The sequence below is a fragment of the Punica granatum genome, chromosome 2, assembly GCF_007655135.1.
Source record: "Punica granatum isolate Tunisia-2019 chromosome 2, ASM765513v2, whole genome shotgun sequence".
NCBI classification, from domain to species: domain Eukaryota; kingdom Viridiplantae; phylum Streptophyta; class Magnoliopsida; order Myrtales; family Lythraceae; genus Punica; species Punica granatum.
The window spans coordinates 22,371,543-22,389,838 of NC_045128.1; the positions used below are offsets into that span (position 1 = coordinate 22,371,543).

Genomic DNA, 18,296 nt, shown 5'->3' on the forward strand with positions numbered 1-18,296 from the left:
ACACGGTTGGTTGAATTCTAACCAAATAATCATTTTTTTTTCGGTAGTGCCAAATAATAATTTTTTTCAGGAATGGTTTTACTTTTACCTCTAATTAGATATATATAAATATATATATAGATATATTTTTGTTACAAGGGAGGTTTACGAGTTTAATATAATGAAACGAAAATCCTAAATATTTAATAAAGAAATACAAGTAATCCCACATAAGTATCAAACCTAGGATCTTTAGTCACCAGACGAAAATATGTGTTATTGTGCAATATTCTCTTTGATTTTAAGTTATAAATTTATGTTTTACAAGATTTTCATCCTAGAAAATTTGAGACGGTTACGATTGAAGCTCAAAACGGTCAATTTCATCTACTTGACTCATAGGCAGTAACATTATCAAGATAGGGTGATGGTATATAGCTGCAGTATACTCCTGAACCTAATTATTTCTCCACTAAACTTACCTTTAATTTTCGAGTTGAATCATCATCTAATTTAACTTAATTTTATATAATGATTGAAAATATTGAGAAATATATGGATATATAAGAATATATATATATATATATATATGGACGTACATAGAAAATTTATTATTAAAAAATTAATTATAAAAATAGTAAGAAAAAAAATGAAAAATTATTATTAAATGGAGAGAAAAAAAACAGTAATGATTGCAGTACTAAATTTTTCAAGAGAATATAATTGAATTGGATAAATTATTATTTTTTTACTTGAAACCAAACGAAGATTATTTCAATTTACGCGCCAAAACACTGCTTATCCGTTTTGGCAGCGAGGAACATTGGCATTGGAAGCACTCTCGAACACTACTCTCTCTTAATTGCTTTAATTGCTAAAAACTCTTTGTACCTAAAATTAAGTTCATACAAATGAAAGATCTTAAGAGGAGCTTCTGTTTGACAGAAGGAATTCCCTGAGATGGAAGCTACTCTTAGCGAACATCTCAGCAGGGATAATCAATTAATCACATGAGAAAAATGTTTGAGCAGCCATAGTAACTTTTACGTCAACCGGATCCAGCAACTGCGTAAAACTTAAATACAGAATTAAAACCAGTAATAATATACCCTGCAATAATTAATACCTGCTCTCTAACTCGAGCATCACATTTCAATGCCTAGCTTTTGAAACCTGCTTCAGAGCATTCGCAATGACGTCCGCATTCGCTCCCTCATTCAAGTGGGTGACCAGAGGGCTCTCCCTCGGCAAGATGTCATCCCTAAGCAAGCTCGCGTTGGTTCTCAGCAGTTCCTCAGAACCCTTCAATACGACTCCCTTCATGATCACAGTCTTGTGGGCTCCTGCTATCATTTCCTCGTAGTCTGTGTCCCCACTCTCCCCGAGGAACACGTACATGTTCGCAACGTTCAGTCTCCAACGCACGAAGAGGTACCTGAAATGATCGAAACAACAGGATAAAGTTAACTCATAAATGTGCGGAAAGTTTAATTTATATAGCGGGATCATCTGGAATCAAATTTTGACAGAAACAAATATTCCTCCAGGCTATCATGGCATTAGCTCGTGATCATCTTGCTCGAGCAAGATGAGGAGCTTCGCATGCCTCAAGTAAATACATAGATCCGATTCTCTTGTCAAAACAGAGGTTTCAGTTTAGAATGAGCCCATCTCTTAGTCTGATATGTGCAGTGTTTACCTGAGTGCTTGCGCTCGAGATGCGAGGAGGGGGATAACTTGTAGTCTTGTCGAGTTTCGGCAATACATCGGATGGCAGCGGAGACCTCTCATCCTTAGCTTCTGCCTCAAATCATCAACTTTCTTCGCCTGCAAGCATACAAACATGAAGATCAAGCAGTTTACCTGCATATATTGTCAAGCTTAGGCTGGTGGTTTGTTATCTGCTTACCTTACTAAGATCCTTCACCAAGTACGAGACACAGTGGGAGTTGCTTGACTTTCTGTCCTCCTCGATAGGGCTTTTTTCACCTTCGGGGGCACAGAGCTTCCAAATGGTCTTCTTCAAGCCCTCGCAGACCCATCGGTACTCGATGTGCGATGCGTAATCTGGGTCTGGGAGAATCTTCCCATCCTCCTCGGTGTAAGTCCCTGGGTAATAAACTTCACTCCCGCTGCTACAAATCAAAGCATCAAACTCGTTTACCTGAATCTTCCCTGAATTAAGGAACTCAACGGTTTTTGATATGGGCATTGCTGTCGATAGGGCAAAGCCAGAAACCCGAGCATTTTGAGGGTCTAGTCGGATGGCCTTCATTATCTCTTGAATGAATTGGAGCATCTTTTTCTCAGGCTCTCCTTTATCATCATAACAATCAAGTGCTATAACCACCAACTTACGCCTCCGTCTCAGCACTGGGTACTTGCTAGCTGCGCCATCAAGCAGCTTTTTCCCGTGGTCCCCACCACCACCTGCTGCTGCAGCGGGCTCTCCCTTTTGGATCTTGCTCAAGACCCGCTGCACCTGTAATTAAATAATAAAAAGAATACATATATGCTATACAACCAGTGCCTTTATGTGAAAGCTGTAAGATTTTAAAAAGCTGGTAACTCGTCAGTCTTTCAGAAATTTCAGAACACCTGATCTTGGACCCCACGATCCCCAGAGGCTATAGCTGATAAGTCGAGGGACCCGTTTAGCGAGGACTTATCGCCGTCTACTGAGAGCCGAAGGGACATGTCTTGAACATCCTTGAGTGAATCATTGAGGGACTCTTTGACCTGCAGTTCATCTCCTGGAGTGTCGGTCTGCCACTGGGGGTGCCTCATCCGACAGGCGGCTACTCGGGTCAGGTAGGTACGACAGTGCTCGGGCCATGAGAAGAGGTGGATGTTCTTCCACCCATTCTTTCGGCACTCATACCATAGATTCTTCTCTGAGACAAGCTTGAGGAGCGCATCTGCAATTGCTTGCTGGTCATGAGGGTCCACCAGCAGGCCATTGTTGAGCGCCTGTAAAATAAAACAAGAAACAGTAAGAGCTAAGACCATAAAAAGGAATCAACTTCAGTTCACTGTTAACAATACTAAGTCGCAAGTGTTTATGCCACATAATTCGTTACAGCTTCAACTGTTTAATACCTTTTTCTCTTCTTTCTTTAGATATAAAATATACAATATTTGCTAGTAGCAAAATCATACCTTAGTCTGTTTAAGATTATACTTTTCAATATTAACGAAAAGCTGAGATGAAACCTAATGTTCAAGATATGTATAATGGCTTAACGCTTATAGAATAATATTTCCTAGTTTATTAATTAAATGACTGGTCCCACACAAAGTCATGTTGCACCAGTAACATGTATGATTTAGCATTTCAAATTAATAGTGTAAAATGAAGAGCGGTAATCCCTATAAAATCATCTACTTGCATAACTGACGACTTTAAGGCCATACACGCTAGTTTTATATATGTTTCTGAGATAGGAAGTAAAGCTTACCCGGTGAATGTCAACAGGTCCACCATTTTTGGTAGCCACAATGGGAAGCCCATGGGCCGCTGCCTGAATTGCGACAAATACATACAGATCAGCTCATAAAGTTTTTGATAATAATCAGCCTAAATAATTTCACTGTTCAAGACCTGACCTCAATCAAGGTAAGACCAAATGGCTCGACTAGTGCTGGATTTATGAAGACCCCCTGCAAAGCAGCAAAATATAAGAAAAGTTCACCTGCTTATCATTTTAAGGGAATCTACACGAGGAAGCTACTGCAAGCTTGAAAACTTTGAAAACCTTGGTTTTTGCAGCAAGTCTGTATATATCTGGGACATCAGATTGCTTGTGGTGCTTTGGGAAGGCAACTTGCCCATATAGGTCATATTTGTCAACAAGCTTCAAAACTGTCGTGAGCACACTAGCGTTCCCAGCAGACATCTCATCGATATCATCCCGGTTCCCCATAATTAGGGTCTGCAAAGAAGGAAACACATCTGGTTTTTTATATCAAGTGCTAAAGCCAGTTTTTTCCTAGTAATGGTAGAACTTTCAGAAAATTAGTGGTTTCCAAGACATAAATTGATCGTAAACATGTACTGTGAAATATTTCTGGACGCTCAGATTTACCAGGGATATAAGCCAGTTCAAGTGCTACCAGAGTATGCCTGAAAGTGTCTCTTTAAATTGATTGGAGAAAATAACTTACGAGATTGGCGAGCTCTCTCAGAGGGCGGCATTCTCCAAAGGCTTTCACAAGAGTTGTTATGTTCTTCTTTGGGTCAGGTCTTGATAAAGCTAGGATAATTGGTTTGTGAGGATTTGAAAGGAACCGCATCACCTGAAATGAAACAGGGAAATTTATCATATTCACAATCACCGCCAAAGAATCATTTTTCTTATGCCGGTAAAGAAGATACTGCTCGTAATACTGAGAAACTAAAAAACAGAACAACAATAAGTTGAGTGGTTGTTTCCAAGCTTGTGTGAGTAACGGTGAGATTTGGGGCTTCACGTGGAGAATTCTTTGTGTCTGAGAGTTGGATTTGGAGGGAGAGGATTTAGAGGGAGAGTGTTTTCCTTGTTTAGGAGATTTATTTGAGGGAGAGGGAAGAGAGAAGGAGGGATTGGGAGGGAAACACTCTCCCTCTATTCCCCTTCCTTTGTTAAGAATCTCCTAACCCTCCAAATTGGAGGAATTTGGAGGAATTTGGAGGAGCTCATGTATTTTCTATTCCCTCCTCTACACAACTTCCTTCATAATAGTTTTTCTAAAACTTTTACAATAGTTTTTTATAAACTTTTTAAATTTTTTTTTCCTCTTCACTTCTCTCCTCTCATCTTCCTTGCTAGTTACTCTTAAACAAGGGAATTCATTTCCCTCCATTTCCTCTCCTCTCCTCCCCTCTCCTCTCCTTCCCTTTCCACTCCTCCCCTCTCCTCTGCTCTCTCTCCCTAAAAAAACTCCCAAATACACCGTAACAGTGTTAAAGATGAAAAGGAACCCTGTTAGGGTACTCTTAAAGTATTAATCAACAGCTCCTTATAGGACAAGACATAGATCAGTTGAGGACAATAAGCTTCATGGCTTGTTCGGACTAAGCACAGGAAAATCAAAATTTCCTTCAATCTTCATCAGTTTTTGCTTGGACATAGAAGTTACAGATTTATCTTGGTAAATCCACTCCTGTATGTCTAGGATGCAGGATAATGTAAGAACTAATCTCATTGGGTATATAAGCTGCCCCTTCCTCAGAGAGATTATTTCCCATATAAGAGAAAGGAAAGACAAAAGGCACTCACATCGGACCACATTGCAGGAAGAGCTTTAGGAGAAGAGCCATCACTACCACCAATAAGAGCAGCAAATTCTCCATCAACCTCGGAATTCTCTTCCTGGACCTCAACATTGCTGAAATCCATTCCAGGAGGAATAACCTATGAAGGAAAATATAATCATAAAAACAAGCAGAGAAATAACTTCTTCATTACATTCTTTGTGTTCTTTTCAGAATGAGTGAAGCGTGTTCGATAGTATATTTTATCAGAACTCGCTATTGTAGCAGTTCACAAATTACGTGTGAGAGAAAATGAAGAAGCAGAAATTCTCACCACCATCCTCGGCATATACCGCCCGTGACAGTTGACCCCACGCCTAGCACGGGCTCTCAACACCTTCTCAAGCTTGACATCGAACCCATCATAGAGGCCCCACTGCTCTTCGATCTCCTGCTTCGTGCTTGTGACAACGAGCTCAGCCGCATCAAGGGAAAGCTCCTCTGCCTCAATCCTCCTCATGATCCTATACGTAGAGTTGATGTCCTCCTTCGATTGCCTACCCTGCTTCAGAAGCTGTTCCAGCTTGTTCCTCCCCAAGGAGTGCCCCGTGAGGACCATTGGAACATCGAGAGCCCCTGAAAGGAGGGCGGCACTGTCACCTGCATCTGCATAGTGGCCGTGGATCACATAGGGCCAAACAGGCTGGCCCCCTCCAATCTGCTCACCAAGGACTTTGGACATGTTAAGGATGTGAGCCAGGGCCCCATCCACAAATTCCTGGATGTGGGGCCACAGGAGCTCCTTGCGGAGGTACTGGTCAGTCGGACCAAAAGGGATCCTTATGATGTAGGCCCCGCTGCTCTCCCCAGCCTCGCCAGGGTCGGCGTCCCCTGGGCCCAATGTCAGCATCTCAGTTGGCTCTCCGTAGCTCCAGTCAACCTCTGGGCAGGAAATTTGGCGAGTCAGGAGGTCCACCCGGTACACTCCAGGCATCCTTGCCAGGGCTCGGGAAAGTTCCACCACATATTTCACCTGGCAGCATACACAAACATATTGCATATGTCAAAATTGGCAGCAAAAACATGTAAAATCCGTAATCCCAAGCCGCTGCTGAAACTTCCTCACTGCTAGTTCAGCTTTCCAATTTTGATGTATATATAATTCTATAGTTTCTGTCGTTGCACATAAGTGGTAGGTTTTTTCTTTGCTCTAATGAGAATTTCCTTAGATAAATATAATGTGAACCTTGAGAACCTTGAGGTGTTTAATGCACATAAGGCTCTTTTTTCTTTTTTTTTTGCTGGGTATAATCCCATAAGGCTGGTAAGTGTTTAAACCAGTGGATTGACATGCAGCGACATATATAAGGTTCGACCTTGCATTCTCATTTAATTTATAGCCTTGGTCTTTCAAAGACTTACATTACGTTTGGTTTCAAAATTAAAGTAATTTTAATTTTGATTGTGGAAAAAGACAAATGAGATGTGATTATAATTTTGACTTGGGAAACGTGTGTTTTTGTTGTGCAGTGTGTTGAGTTAAAAGTTAATGGGCCGTTTGGATTCAGAGATAAAGTTACTTTGATTTTGATTTTGATTTTGATTGTGAAAAAGGACAAATGAGATGTGATTATAAATTTGACTTGGGAAACGTGTGTTTTTGTTGTGTAGTGTGTTGAGTTAAAGTTAAAGTTAAAATTTTTGAATTGGGAAATGTGTATTTTTATTGTGTAATGTGTTGAGTTAAAGTTAAAGTTAAAATCAACTAAATCTCAATCCAAACGGGGCATAAAATTTTTGACTTGGAAAATATGTATTTTTATTGTGTAGTGTGTTGAGTTAAAATTAAAGTTAAAATTTTTGTGGTTTTAATTGGAAAACCAAACTGAGCATTATTTACTCGAATTCATGAGCTTGTAGGATATTGATGGTTCCGGAATTTACTCTCCAGGGAGCTCCCGGTTGACAAATCACGTAGAAATCTACAAGGTAAATACATGCTGTGTTATGAATGTGTACCTGTCCACCTGTATCAGAATCTCGACCAAGTTCCATTTGTTCTCCACGGACCAGTCCATGCAAACTGGCAATTAAAACAAAAAAGGAACAGAGAAAGAATTGCAGGAATAAGAGGCGAAGGAAGTCCAAGCTTGAATCACAATAAAAATTATGAAGTCGACACTTGAATACTGTACGATTTTCCGAGCATCAAGCTTCTCAAAGACGAAATGGAACTTTGAAATATTTGTCTCAAACATGCAGTATTAATCGTTTCCAATAGGAGTTGACTCCTTCAAGACTAGTCTCAAACATAGATGATACTAATTAGTTTCAATCCAGGTCACTTTTACTGAACATTTCTAGTACAAGTTGCAAAATTTATAAAGGCATTTATTTTCCTCCCAGTTTTCCTCGTCCAATTTGAGTGACAGTTCGAGATAATGAATATTTCACATGAATGGTAAACACATACCTAATCAGCACGATATAAAGCTTCTTTTCCTTTTTATCATCCGACCAAACTTCGAGATTGGACAAGTTGCGCTGGAACTTCTTCTTTGGGGTCTCTGTTGACATCATCTCTCCCACAAGGTCCCCTTTCTCTCCCTCCGACAAGTCCTCTGACATGTCCTCGGTTGCATCCCTTCGGCCTTGCTCTCGCTCCCATCTTCGTTTCGTGAACCGTTGCAATTCCTCCCATTCCAACTGTTCATAAAATGATCTATCTTTAAGTTCCAATGATTTATGACAGTTGATGAGTAATTGAATTGTGTAGAACAGATTGGGTAGTTATACGTCAATGATCTGAGGAACTATTATTTTTCGGGGCAGATCATTAAAAGCTTCACCCAATAACTTCCTTAATACGAATAAGTAATCCATGAACCTCAATTTACAAGAGCCTAGTAATCGGATCAAATATCAAGATCAATCTGTTTATGATGATGAACACAAAATCAAATCTACTAAATAAACTCGATGAAATCTTTCGTGTCAGAATAATAATGTGATACAACCCCAAGAAGCAAACACGTACAAATGACGCATAATTTCTACAACAATCTGTACGTATTACCATGCATCACCTTGCAACCAATGGCATCGATCGAATAGGATCATTTGCAAAGCTCAAACAATTGAATATAATTCCTTTGCCCCCACCATGAACATAAACTTGCAGAAGGTGACAGATAGTCGTTGGTCCTACCACATGCCCAATCCCATGTGGGTCCTGTTTGAGGCTGGTCCTCAGAAACAGGACATCTCAACATTTCAGGCTCCACGACACCGAGGAACGAAATCATCTTTAATCACCATTGCTTTCGCGAAACCTCAGAACAAAAGGATCACAGCTCAAAGCTATGATTAATGGCTCAAAGCCCCGTTCGAGATCGAACGACGCATACACAACCAACAAAAATATCACTGAATCTGACTCACCTGGCTTCGAACAGGGCAACAGAAAATCGTGCAAATGGAAGAGGAGGAAGAAGAAGAAGAGCAAGAAATTCAATGAAACAGAGAGAGAGAGAGAGAGGTGATGATGATGATGATGAGACCTGCTTCTTCTTGCGGGCGAGGTGCCAGATGCGCCAGCACATGTTCTCGAGGCGGGAGCTGCGCTCACGGCTGTTGCGGGTGGCGACCACCTTAATCCAAGTGCGGTGGAGGTCGGTCTCGTCGACCCCGGTGACCACCTCCTCCACGAAATACTGGGTGGGGTTGAAGTGGCCCCTCTCCCTGAGGTTCACGGCGGCCGCTGCCGCCGCCTTGCTGTCCTCAATCCCGCCGCCCCCACCGCTGTCCAGTATCGCCTCCAAGTACCCATTTATCCACTCGTTCCCGGCCATCTCCCCTCCAACCCAACCCAACCCAACCCAATTCAATTCAATCCCCCCTCTTCGCTAGCTAGCTACCTCCTCCCCTGTGTCTTATGGACATATACATACAGTGTATATATATCGTGTCATCTCATCAGCTCCACCACCATCCTTCCATCATCTTCTCCGAGGCTCTCCTCCTTTAATGAGTACGAGAAAGTTGAAATGAAAGAATGTTTTCGTTCTGGTTTGCTCTGTTTCGTTTCGTTTCGTTTCGTCTCATGAAAAAAATAATATTTAAATAAATATAAATAAATAAATGAAAAAATTGAGGTGTGGGGCAGAGAGAGAGAGAGAGAGAGAGGGGGGGGACACGTGGGGAGAGACAGTTGAAGCGAAATGGCTGCTGCCGAGTGTGATTCAAGAAATTCACAAAATCCGAGGTGGGGTCGGGGCGAGGAAGAAGGCCGACCTCCGCTTCCCAATGCGAGCTTCCCTCCCTGAGCTTCCTCGCCCCCCCTCCGCGGGCCGCAGATCTGTCTGTGTGTCTCCCACCACGCCTCCTTCGGGTCTCAGTTTCCCTTCCACTTCATCGTTCCAGATTAATTACCCGTTAAATCGTACATTTTTTCCATCCATTTATAAAACTCATAAAATTTAAAATTTTACTTTAAAAAAACAGACGCCGAACCATTTGAACTAATACATGTTAGTCACTTCTCGAATCGCTTGGGGTTCCTACCACACGTTTGAAAAATGATAGAGACGATCGGGAACTTGAATGACCTGCCTTATGGTAAATTGTAACACGTAATGATATTGATGGAGGCTAGTAATCCATTATCCAATATATCGGATATTGGCCTTTTATCATTTTCTCCTACGCTATTTTCGTAGTGCAGTTTTGTTTGCGTGATCAGCTAGTCTGATGACGTGAGCAGCGACCAATTGGCCGCATCCAGTCGGGAACACGTTGGACACTTTAGTATCAATTGACGGATTTGATTGTCAGAATATTGTCAAAGTAAGAGGTCCACATTAAATTCTACTCTTACTTAGGATGGATCATAACCTATTTTTTTCTCAGTGGTTAAACATAACATTAACTTTATAGTGTATCATCTGATATGACATCTTGCTATGTGTGATCGTTCTTCATGTGAGACCAGGATCCGCGCTTTGCCGGACTCATTTATGGACAAACTCCTTTATTATATGATCCACAACCCTTTTTTCGGTGTACCATGGTATTCAGAACCCAATGGGATCTAACTAATTCAGTTGGAAGATCGAGTATTAAATGTTATTTTCTCTCCCAACAAGTGCGCTTCCCGGGATTCGAACTTGTATTCTCCTCCTTACGGGGGTGAGCTGCTTACCACTCAACCAACACTTTTGTTGGTTGATCCACAACCCTTTGTTGGTGTTATAATGTTTTGCATGATAAAGTAACCTTTTAATTTAATAGTGTGAAAACGTATTTCCTTCTATAGTATTTTGCATCACGGAAATTTCTATGGACCATTATGGTACAGTAATTGCACCTAAATTCGGCCAGATCGATCTGTCCCTCTCTCTCATGATAAGAGGAAAAATTAGGAGACTTATCAAAGAATACGTGTAGCGCAATCAACATTGGTTGGTTCAAGTAGTTTGGGGTCTGTTCTCCTTATATAAGGTCTCGAGTTCAAGTTTTATAAATGAAGAAAATTCACGTTCGGAGAACTTCACCTCTTAGTGGGCCGATCAGGTCAAACTGGATTAGTCGGGCCCTGTGACCTTCTTGATATGAAGACACACACCGAAAAAAAGAGGGTATAGTGCAATGACACATACCCTTACATGGTAATCAAGAGGTTTCAGGTTTGATACTCATGTGAGATTCCTCGTGCTCCTTTATTATATATTTTGGATTTCTAATTTATTATACTAAATTCATAAATCTCTCTTTTAACTGAAAAAAGGGAGATCTGACGGTTATGGAAGGCTTTGGTATGATAAGATTAAGTTCCACTGAAATAGGATGGTCATCCATCCGTAGATGTTATATTTCATTAAAAAGTCGCGACTCCCGATTGAGATGATAAAAATCGATTGACCCACCTTGAAATATATAAATCAATTACTTTCATGGAATTCTCCGATTTACCAATTTTTTAAATTCTTACCTGAAAAATCATAACGTTTACTTCCGTTTTCATAATCTATCAATCCGTTAATTGGGTCGTCAAAACTGTTGAAGTAGCCTTTAACAGTGGTAATGTGACAGTTGCGTACGTGGATGGCATGTCGTAAACTTTTTAATCTAAAAAATCACATAGTTTGCTTTTTTTCCCCTATCTACCAAAATATTAATAACTTTTCCCTCGTCTACCAAAATATTAATAATTTTAAAAAATCACATAGTTTGCTTATGTACCCTCATCCATCAAAATATGACTTCTTTCAAAAATCACATCTATCAAAATAAAACTTCTTTGAATGATTATAAGTTTGAATTAGGGACTTACATTTGTTTGTTGATTTGAACATTAAAAGAATTTTTAACAAAAAAAAGTGTTAGAACAATTACAAATTTGTCATTTGCAAATAAAAAATATCCATATCTGTTATCCCATTAAGTAATATAATATACTGTAAATACAATAATCATACCAAAATAACCATTTGGACAGAACTTATGCACACCAACATTTATAAAATTTTAGCATCAACATGGCATTTGCTTCATACCTTAATCCATGCAAGAACATGAATACCTTGCAAGCCAATAGGACATGTTAGTTTGACTATACTGGCCGTATGAGTGATCCATTAATAGAAAGTATTTTCCTATATGATTTCAAACTTAATCTTATCCAAAGAAGTGGTCCTCTGAAGCCACCTCACTAACTCTATTGGATTGCCTTCCGCTTCCAAATAAATTATTAATAAGATTTGAGCCCAATAAATATTAAGGATAGTTATATGGTGACTTGATATTGTCGTGACAAGTAGTACTTTCTTTTCTTTTCTTTTTTTTCAGTAGCAACACGTAGTACTTTTAGTTATATGTGCGATACCACAAGTTATATGGTATAGTATTAGGGTAAATTACATTGTTCATACAAACTTTATTACATATGTAGTACTTTGGTACAGACTTTATAAAATGTAACAATCAATTACAATTTTTTTTAAAATGAAACAATGTTACGCATTTCGTCAATTTGGACACGACTCTGTTAATTTTTTATGACGTGGCTTCCTACGTGTCGATATAAAGATGACATGGTTGCCTATCTCTTTTTTCTTTTGCTGATGAGGCTGAGATTAGCAGGAAAGCAGTTCATATATTATTAAAAAAAATCTAGAGATCACAAAGAGGAAATGAAGAGATAGAAACATAGGTTGTCTTGTCGACTTCAGTTCGAACTCCCTTGCTCCAAAGTAAACTCCAGGGTCAATCGATCACAAAATCTAGGGTTCTAGGGGTGCAAAATATGATCGTGTGAGGAGAAATCGTCGTGCAAAATCCGATCTTGGTGCAATGTGGTGTGTCCGTGAAAGAGAAAGAGAGCTGATGGATTAGTTGGAAAGGGTGAGACATGCGAAGGTTGCCCTGCTGTGCAGGGTACCGTTTGACGATCCTCCCGTGTATGGTAAGCGAACTCCATCTCATGCACATCTGAGCTTACAAGCAAGTTGGAACGTTGTTTGGTGCAAAATTTTCCATTTCTTGAACAGTTGATGGGGCTAATGATTGCTCATCATGCTCTATCTTTGAAAATGATAATTCTAATGAGTTCACCATTGAGTAACATTATGGTGGGAAAGTAAAAATTGGTCACAATGTCATATGAGGGGGGAGCTTAAAATATAGGGACCGATATCATAAGAATTTTTATTTCCCTACAGCAAATAGATAGATGTGAATGCTTTAGGGACATAATGGGTATGTAGACCATTATTGGTGTATTGATGTGGATAATTTAAGGGAGGGTGCTAAATGTCTTAAGATTGATTTAGATGTGTTGGATATGGCAAATCATGCAATGGAAAATGGTGGATATGTGCATATATAGGGTAAATTGCACTATTGACACAAATTTTATAAAATGTAATAAAAAACTACAAACTTTTTTTAAAAAGTAACGATGTTACACATTCCTTCAATTTGGACACGACGCCGTCAATTTTTTATGATGTGGCTGCCTATATGTCAATATAAAGATGACATGGCTGCCTATCTCCAATATGTCTTCCATTTTGTGTCCTTTTATTGTTGTTTCTTCCTTGTATCTTTAAAAAATCCCCAACCCTAAGTCCCAAATTTAAGATCTCGTTGACTCTTCCTGTTTTGCCTTAATCCAGAAGGTGCAATTGGAAGATCTAATGGAGTCACCTCATGTCAAGATCTCAATGTAGCATTATCGAGAGGTTGCAACTCTGAAAGCTTGATCGAAGGGAAGAAAGCTAAGTTGAAGGTTCGTCTTTGGTAGAAGCTTCAATTTTGAAAAAATTTGGACTGAGTTGAGGAAGGTAACCCAAGGTGGAGGTTCCTATTGAGGATGAACAAGCGAGAGAAGAGGAAGAAAAATGGCAAAACTCTTCACGGTCATCTTTTTTTTTTGTGGTAGACAAAGTGGAGCTGTTTTGTCCTGGTAATTTTTAAGTGATTTCTTTGTTAGCTGGAAAGATGAATGTTGGCAGAAATTATCCATATAATGCAAAGCAACTTTAATGAAATGAGGATATTTTGTTAAATTCAATTCCTCTTTCTTCTTTAGATCCCTTTTGGTTTTCTGTACCTGAATGATTAGATAATGCCCAAGTTGCTGGTCAATTACAACAGAGGACCACTACAGAAGCTTGTACAAAAAGAATAGAACACAAACACAAGCATCTCTCCATTTTCATTTTCAATTCAACTCCATCACTACAAGTAGACAATCATGTACAATGTCCAACATGGACAAAAAGATTACAATGCATCTTGCTCCATAAATATTTTTTAAAAAAAAGCCAAAAGGAGACAAGTTATCTATATGATAAAGAGTAAAATGAATGGGTAACATTGTCATTCCATCCCATCTCAAAAGTGACACAGACAAAGACATGATTTCAAGATTCTAATGGTGCGTTTGGTTTCAGAGTTAAAGTAATTTTGATTTTGATTGTGGAAAAGGATAAATGGTTGTGTAGTGTGTTGAGTTAAAATTAAAGTTAAAATTTTTGTGATTTTAATTACGAAACCAAACAGAGCATAAAATACTACTTTAATTCCCATCAGGAGGTAATTGACTTATAAATCTAGATCTCCCAGCCATACTCCATGACCTCGGTGGCTATTGGCTGAATAATTGGGGATCATCCATCCCATCCTTCTTCTTCCCTTTTCTCCCTTTGTTTCTCATTCTAGATCTAGATGAGGATGGCTACTTTGTTGCTGTTGCTGTAGAAGGGGATTTCCATCTTTGAAGGGATTCACTTGTTTAAGCTTCTGGTATTGGTTCTATTACTTCAGCAGAAGCATGAAGTAGTTCATCATCAAAGAAATACAAAAAAAAAATCATATTGAGCATGTTTGTTTGAAGAACTATGACATGGATATCAATCATCCACTCACATTATGCATCCTCGTTGAAATAAATAATGAATTTCTTGCTTCAGATCTATCTTCTTTGCTTAACAACTCAGAAGATCTGTTTAGATAACTCAAAGGGCTAGATGCTTCATGTGATCTAGGATTTGGAGATGGCTGATTTGAACCAGGACCAGGAGATGAGACAAATCTGAAACCCTCACCAGCTTGCATCTTACAAGTTCTTATGTTGTGTCCCCTCCCACCGTAGTTCTTGCTTTTCTTGGTGACACATCATGTCTTGTTGATGATATGGACTCTATCCTCTGTGACATGTGCAATTTGTTCATTTGTTGTCTTCCTCCTAACATTTTGGATTCTCCCTCTTTTTGTGGTAAAGGCATGGGTTTTTATGGGTTCCAATCCTGTTAGTTCATAGTCATCCATATCTTTGAGGGAGTATATTACATGTTCATAGGAGGCCTTAAAGCTCTCCACACTGTAGAAGCTGTCCATAAATTCTTCAGGCCTTCTCCTCTCCTGTATGATACAAGCAATTGCATTGTTTTTAGGTATACCTGATAGCTGCCACTTCCTGCAACAATAAGAATGTTTTGACAACTCCACAACATATTCTCTTCTACCAACAGAAACACTAAAATATTCTCGCTGCAGCTTTTTTTGGGTAACAATCAGATGCCCTCTCCTTTATGTCTTCAAGCTTCTTTAGTATTTTTAGACAAATATCATGTCTGTACTTTTCTACAACCTTTCTCTTCGGGCACATTATTTCCATGAGTTATCGTCTCCATCATGGTTAGGATGGGCTTGTCCCTTGCATCCATTATGTATATGTTGAGTAAACACACATAGCTGTTATTGTAATAGACTAATACAAATTCTTGTATTAATGTAACATATCAGTACAAAGTACCACAAAGATGTTAACAAACATGTTAAAGCATTCAAAAATACCATTCACTAATGTATACTCTTAAGGAATTTCCTAAAATGTGACTTTGACCATTGTGTAGGTGGCTTATCTTGAAGCCAATTCCATGCATTCTGATCTTCTTTCTTCTGATTCTCCATGCATCTTTTGAACTCTCCTGCATATGAGGCCCTTGCAGTTTTCCAAAAAGTCCCTCATTTGCTTACCTTTCTTGATATCCTCAACACTGCACATATTTTTCCATAGATGCCTCACACATAACCTTTTTTCTGCCAGTGGCATAAGGTTATCTAGAGCTTGGACCAATCCCTATTTACAGATATAATAAAAAACTTTATCAGTTCCCACGCTTATTAGGAAATGTGAAATGACTTAATGTCAAAGCACAAACAAGGTTACCTTTTCTATATTTGCCATTAAGGTCCATTGTCTTGAATCTTCAATGTTCAAATCATTGGCCAAGTTATTAATAAACCAAGACCATGACTCTCTTAATTTAATCTCCACAACTGCATATGCAATATGGAATATGCAATCATTTGCATCCAACCCTATTGCAACTGGAAGCTGTCCTCGTACCTTCCCTTTTTACCAACGCCCATCTAGACCAATAATAGCCTTACAGCCTTTCAGATAGCCCTTCTTGCATGCCTCAATACACACATACATCTTTTGGAATATCAAGTGATCACACCCAATAGAAATGGAAGAACTTGGATTTCTCTTCTTTAACTCCTCAACATAATCCCATAGTCTGCCATACTGTCCCTCCTTATCCATTTTTAACATTTTCAAAGCATGCTTTCCAACTCTGCATAACTTCATCCTATTGGCTTTAGCTTTGTAATCAACATTCAGTTGATAAGCAAAAGCCTTTGATGACCATTTAGGATTAGCTAAGAAATGGTCCATGTATGTTTCTACTAACCAACTCTGTGTGATATATTTGGTAGGCAGTTCCTTCCCACAAGTATGCTCATTTTTATATTTCTTAATCTGGATGGCATTCAATTTCTTGTTCAATGAGGCTCTCAAAAACCAGACTTTACTGTAAAAACAATCAGCATTAACATTCTTCTTCTCATTCCTCACAACCCCAACATTAACCTTATTGATTATGTTATATCGCCTCACGGCCTTATTCAGAATAGCTGATGATGCAAATAGCATTCCTTCATAGAATTTAGGATTCTTCATGTCTCTTTTAGGATTAAATTTAGGCCACCTCTTCCTTGTACCTTCATGGTCACTTGAATGGATGCTCGATAATCCATCAGATTCATCACCATCATCAGTACTATCTTCCCATGCAACATCCTGAACAAGTGCCTCTGTTTCAACTTGTCTTCTCTCAAAGTCATCATCTTGAGGTTAGGGAGGTGCCTTTCTCTAGATTCTTCTTGACCTTGTTCTCTATTTCCTTTGACTAGAAGTCCCAATATCTTGGGCTGAGAGAGGAGTCTCCTCTGCATTATCCACAGTTGCATTTTGCCCAACTGGTAATCTCATCTTAACATTAATGTCAAACAAGTCCATATCATCTACTAAGTCAACATCACCCTCATCAAATAATGGGTCCTCAAAGACATCCTCTACATGGCCTTCAACATTCAAATTGTTGTCATCTCCTGTTGTCACATCAGCCACAAACTCAATAACCCTATCCACTTGATCATTGCTGGTTCTTGGATGATCAAACTCATCTACCTCTTATGTTACAAACTGAATCTGAACCTCCCTTTCACCTTCATCATTTCCTGCAAATTCCTCTCCTGCAGTAGCTATACCTTCAGCTTGTTTACTATACCAATAGAGGCTTCTGGAAGTTGAGGCATTCTGAGAAACTTTGCTTTCTTCTTTGGACGAGGAGGAGTTGTGTTGGAAGAGCATCATCTAACTCCTCTATCACAACTGAAGAATGCTCATAACTCATTCTCTGCTTCCTTTTTGTCTTCTTCAACCCTTAACAAAGTATCCTCTTTTCATTAAAGTTACTTTGCATTACATGAATAATTTTTGCTAACATTCCTCTTTCCAACTAATAAAGAAACCACCAAAAAATTACCAGGACAAAATAACTCCACTTTATCTACTGGGAAAAAAAAGAAGAAGACTTGAAGAGCTTCGCCATTTTCCTTCTTCTTCTCTCGCCTGTTCAGCCTCAGTAAAAACCTCCACCTTAGGTTACCTTCCTCAAATCGGCTCCAAATTTTCCAAAATTGAAGCTTATACCAAAATTGCAATAGCCGACGAACCTTAACCTGGCTTTCTTCCCCTCTATCAAGCTTTCAGAATTGCAACCTCTCGATAATGTTACGTTGGAATCTTGACATGAAGCGATTCCATTAGATCTTCCAATTGCACCTTCTGGATTTGGGCATAACTGGAGAAGGAGTCATCGAGATCTAAAATTTGGGACTTAGGTTTGCGGATTTTTCAAAGGTACAGGGAAGAAACGACAATAAAAGGACACAAAATGGAAGACACATTGGAGATAGGTAGCCATATCATATAAAATTGATGGCATCGTGTCCAAATTGACGGAATGCGTAACATTGTTACATTTTTAAAATAATTTGTAATTGATTGTTAAATTTTATAAAGTTTGTATCAATAGTGCAATTTATCCATGAAATAATATACATGAATTGTTTGTTTATGAGCTCTTAAATTAAAATTTCTAGCATGGGTAAGAAATTTATTGTATTAAAGATTATATAGTATACAATTTTTTTTATATATTAATCT

General features: G+C 38.9%; 2 protein-coding genes across 2 annotated transcripts; both read right to left on the reverse strand.

Moving 5' to 3' along the window:
• Positions 1-914: 914 nt before the first annotated feature.
• LOC116194698 (probable sucrose-phosphate synthase 2) lies at positions 915-9,324 on the reverse strand. The gene is made up of 13 exons (XM_031523576.1): positions 8,773-9,324; positions 7,686-7,918; positions 7,232-7,295; positions 5,547-6,245; positions 5,238-5,372; positions 4,144-4,275; positions 3,735-3,911; positions 3,586-3,639; positions 3,438-3,500; positions 2,578-2,949; positions 1,889-2,461; positions 1,679-1,806; positions 915-1,414 (listed from the first exon to the last, which is right to left on the reverse strand). The coding sequence occupies exons 1-13, from the start codon at positions 9,061-9,063 to the stop codon at positions 1,132-1,134; spliced, it is 3,204 nt and encodes a 1,067-aa protein (XP_031379436.1). The 5' UTR covers positions 9,064-9,324; the 3' UTR covers positions 915-1,131.
• Positions 9,325-14,890: 5,566 nt separating this feature from the next.
• On the reverse strand, positions 14,891-17,441 carry LOC116193766. The gene is made up of 7 exons (XM_031522518.1): positions 17,294-17,441; positions 17,028-17,176; positions 16,172-16,865; positions 15,948-16,057; positions 15,755-15,857; positions 15,621-15,705; positions 14,891-15,191 (listed from the first exon to the last, which is right to left on the reverse strand). Exons 1-7 carry the CDS (start codon positions 17,439-17,441, stop codon positions 14,891-14,893), a joined length of 1,590 nt encoding a protein of 529 aa, XP_031378378.1.
• Between the last annotated feature and the right edge of the window lie 855 nt (positions 17,442-18,296).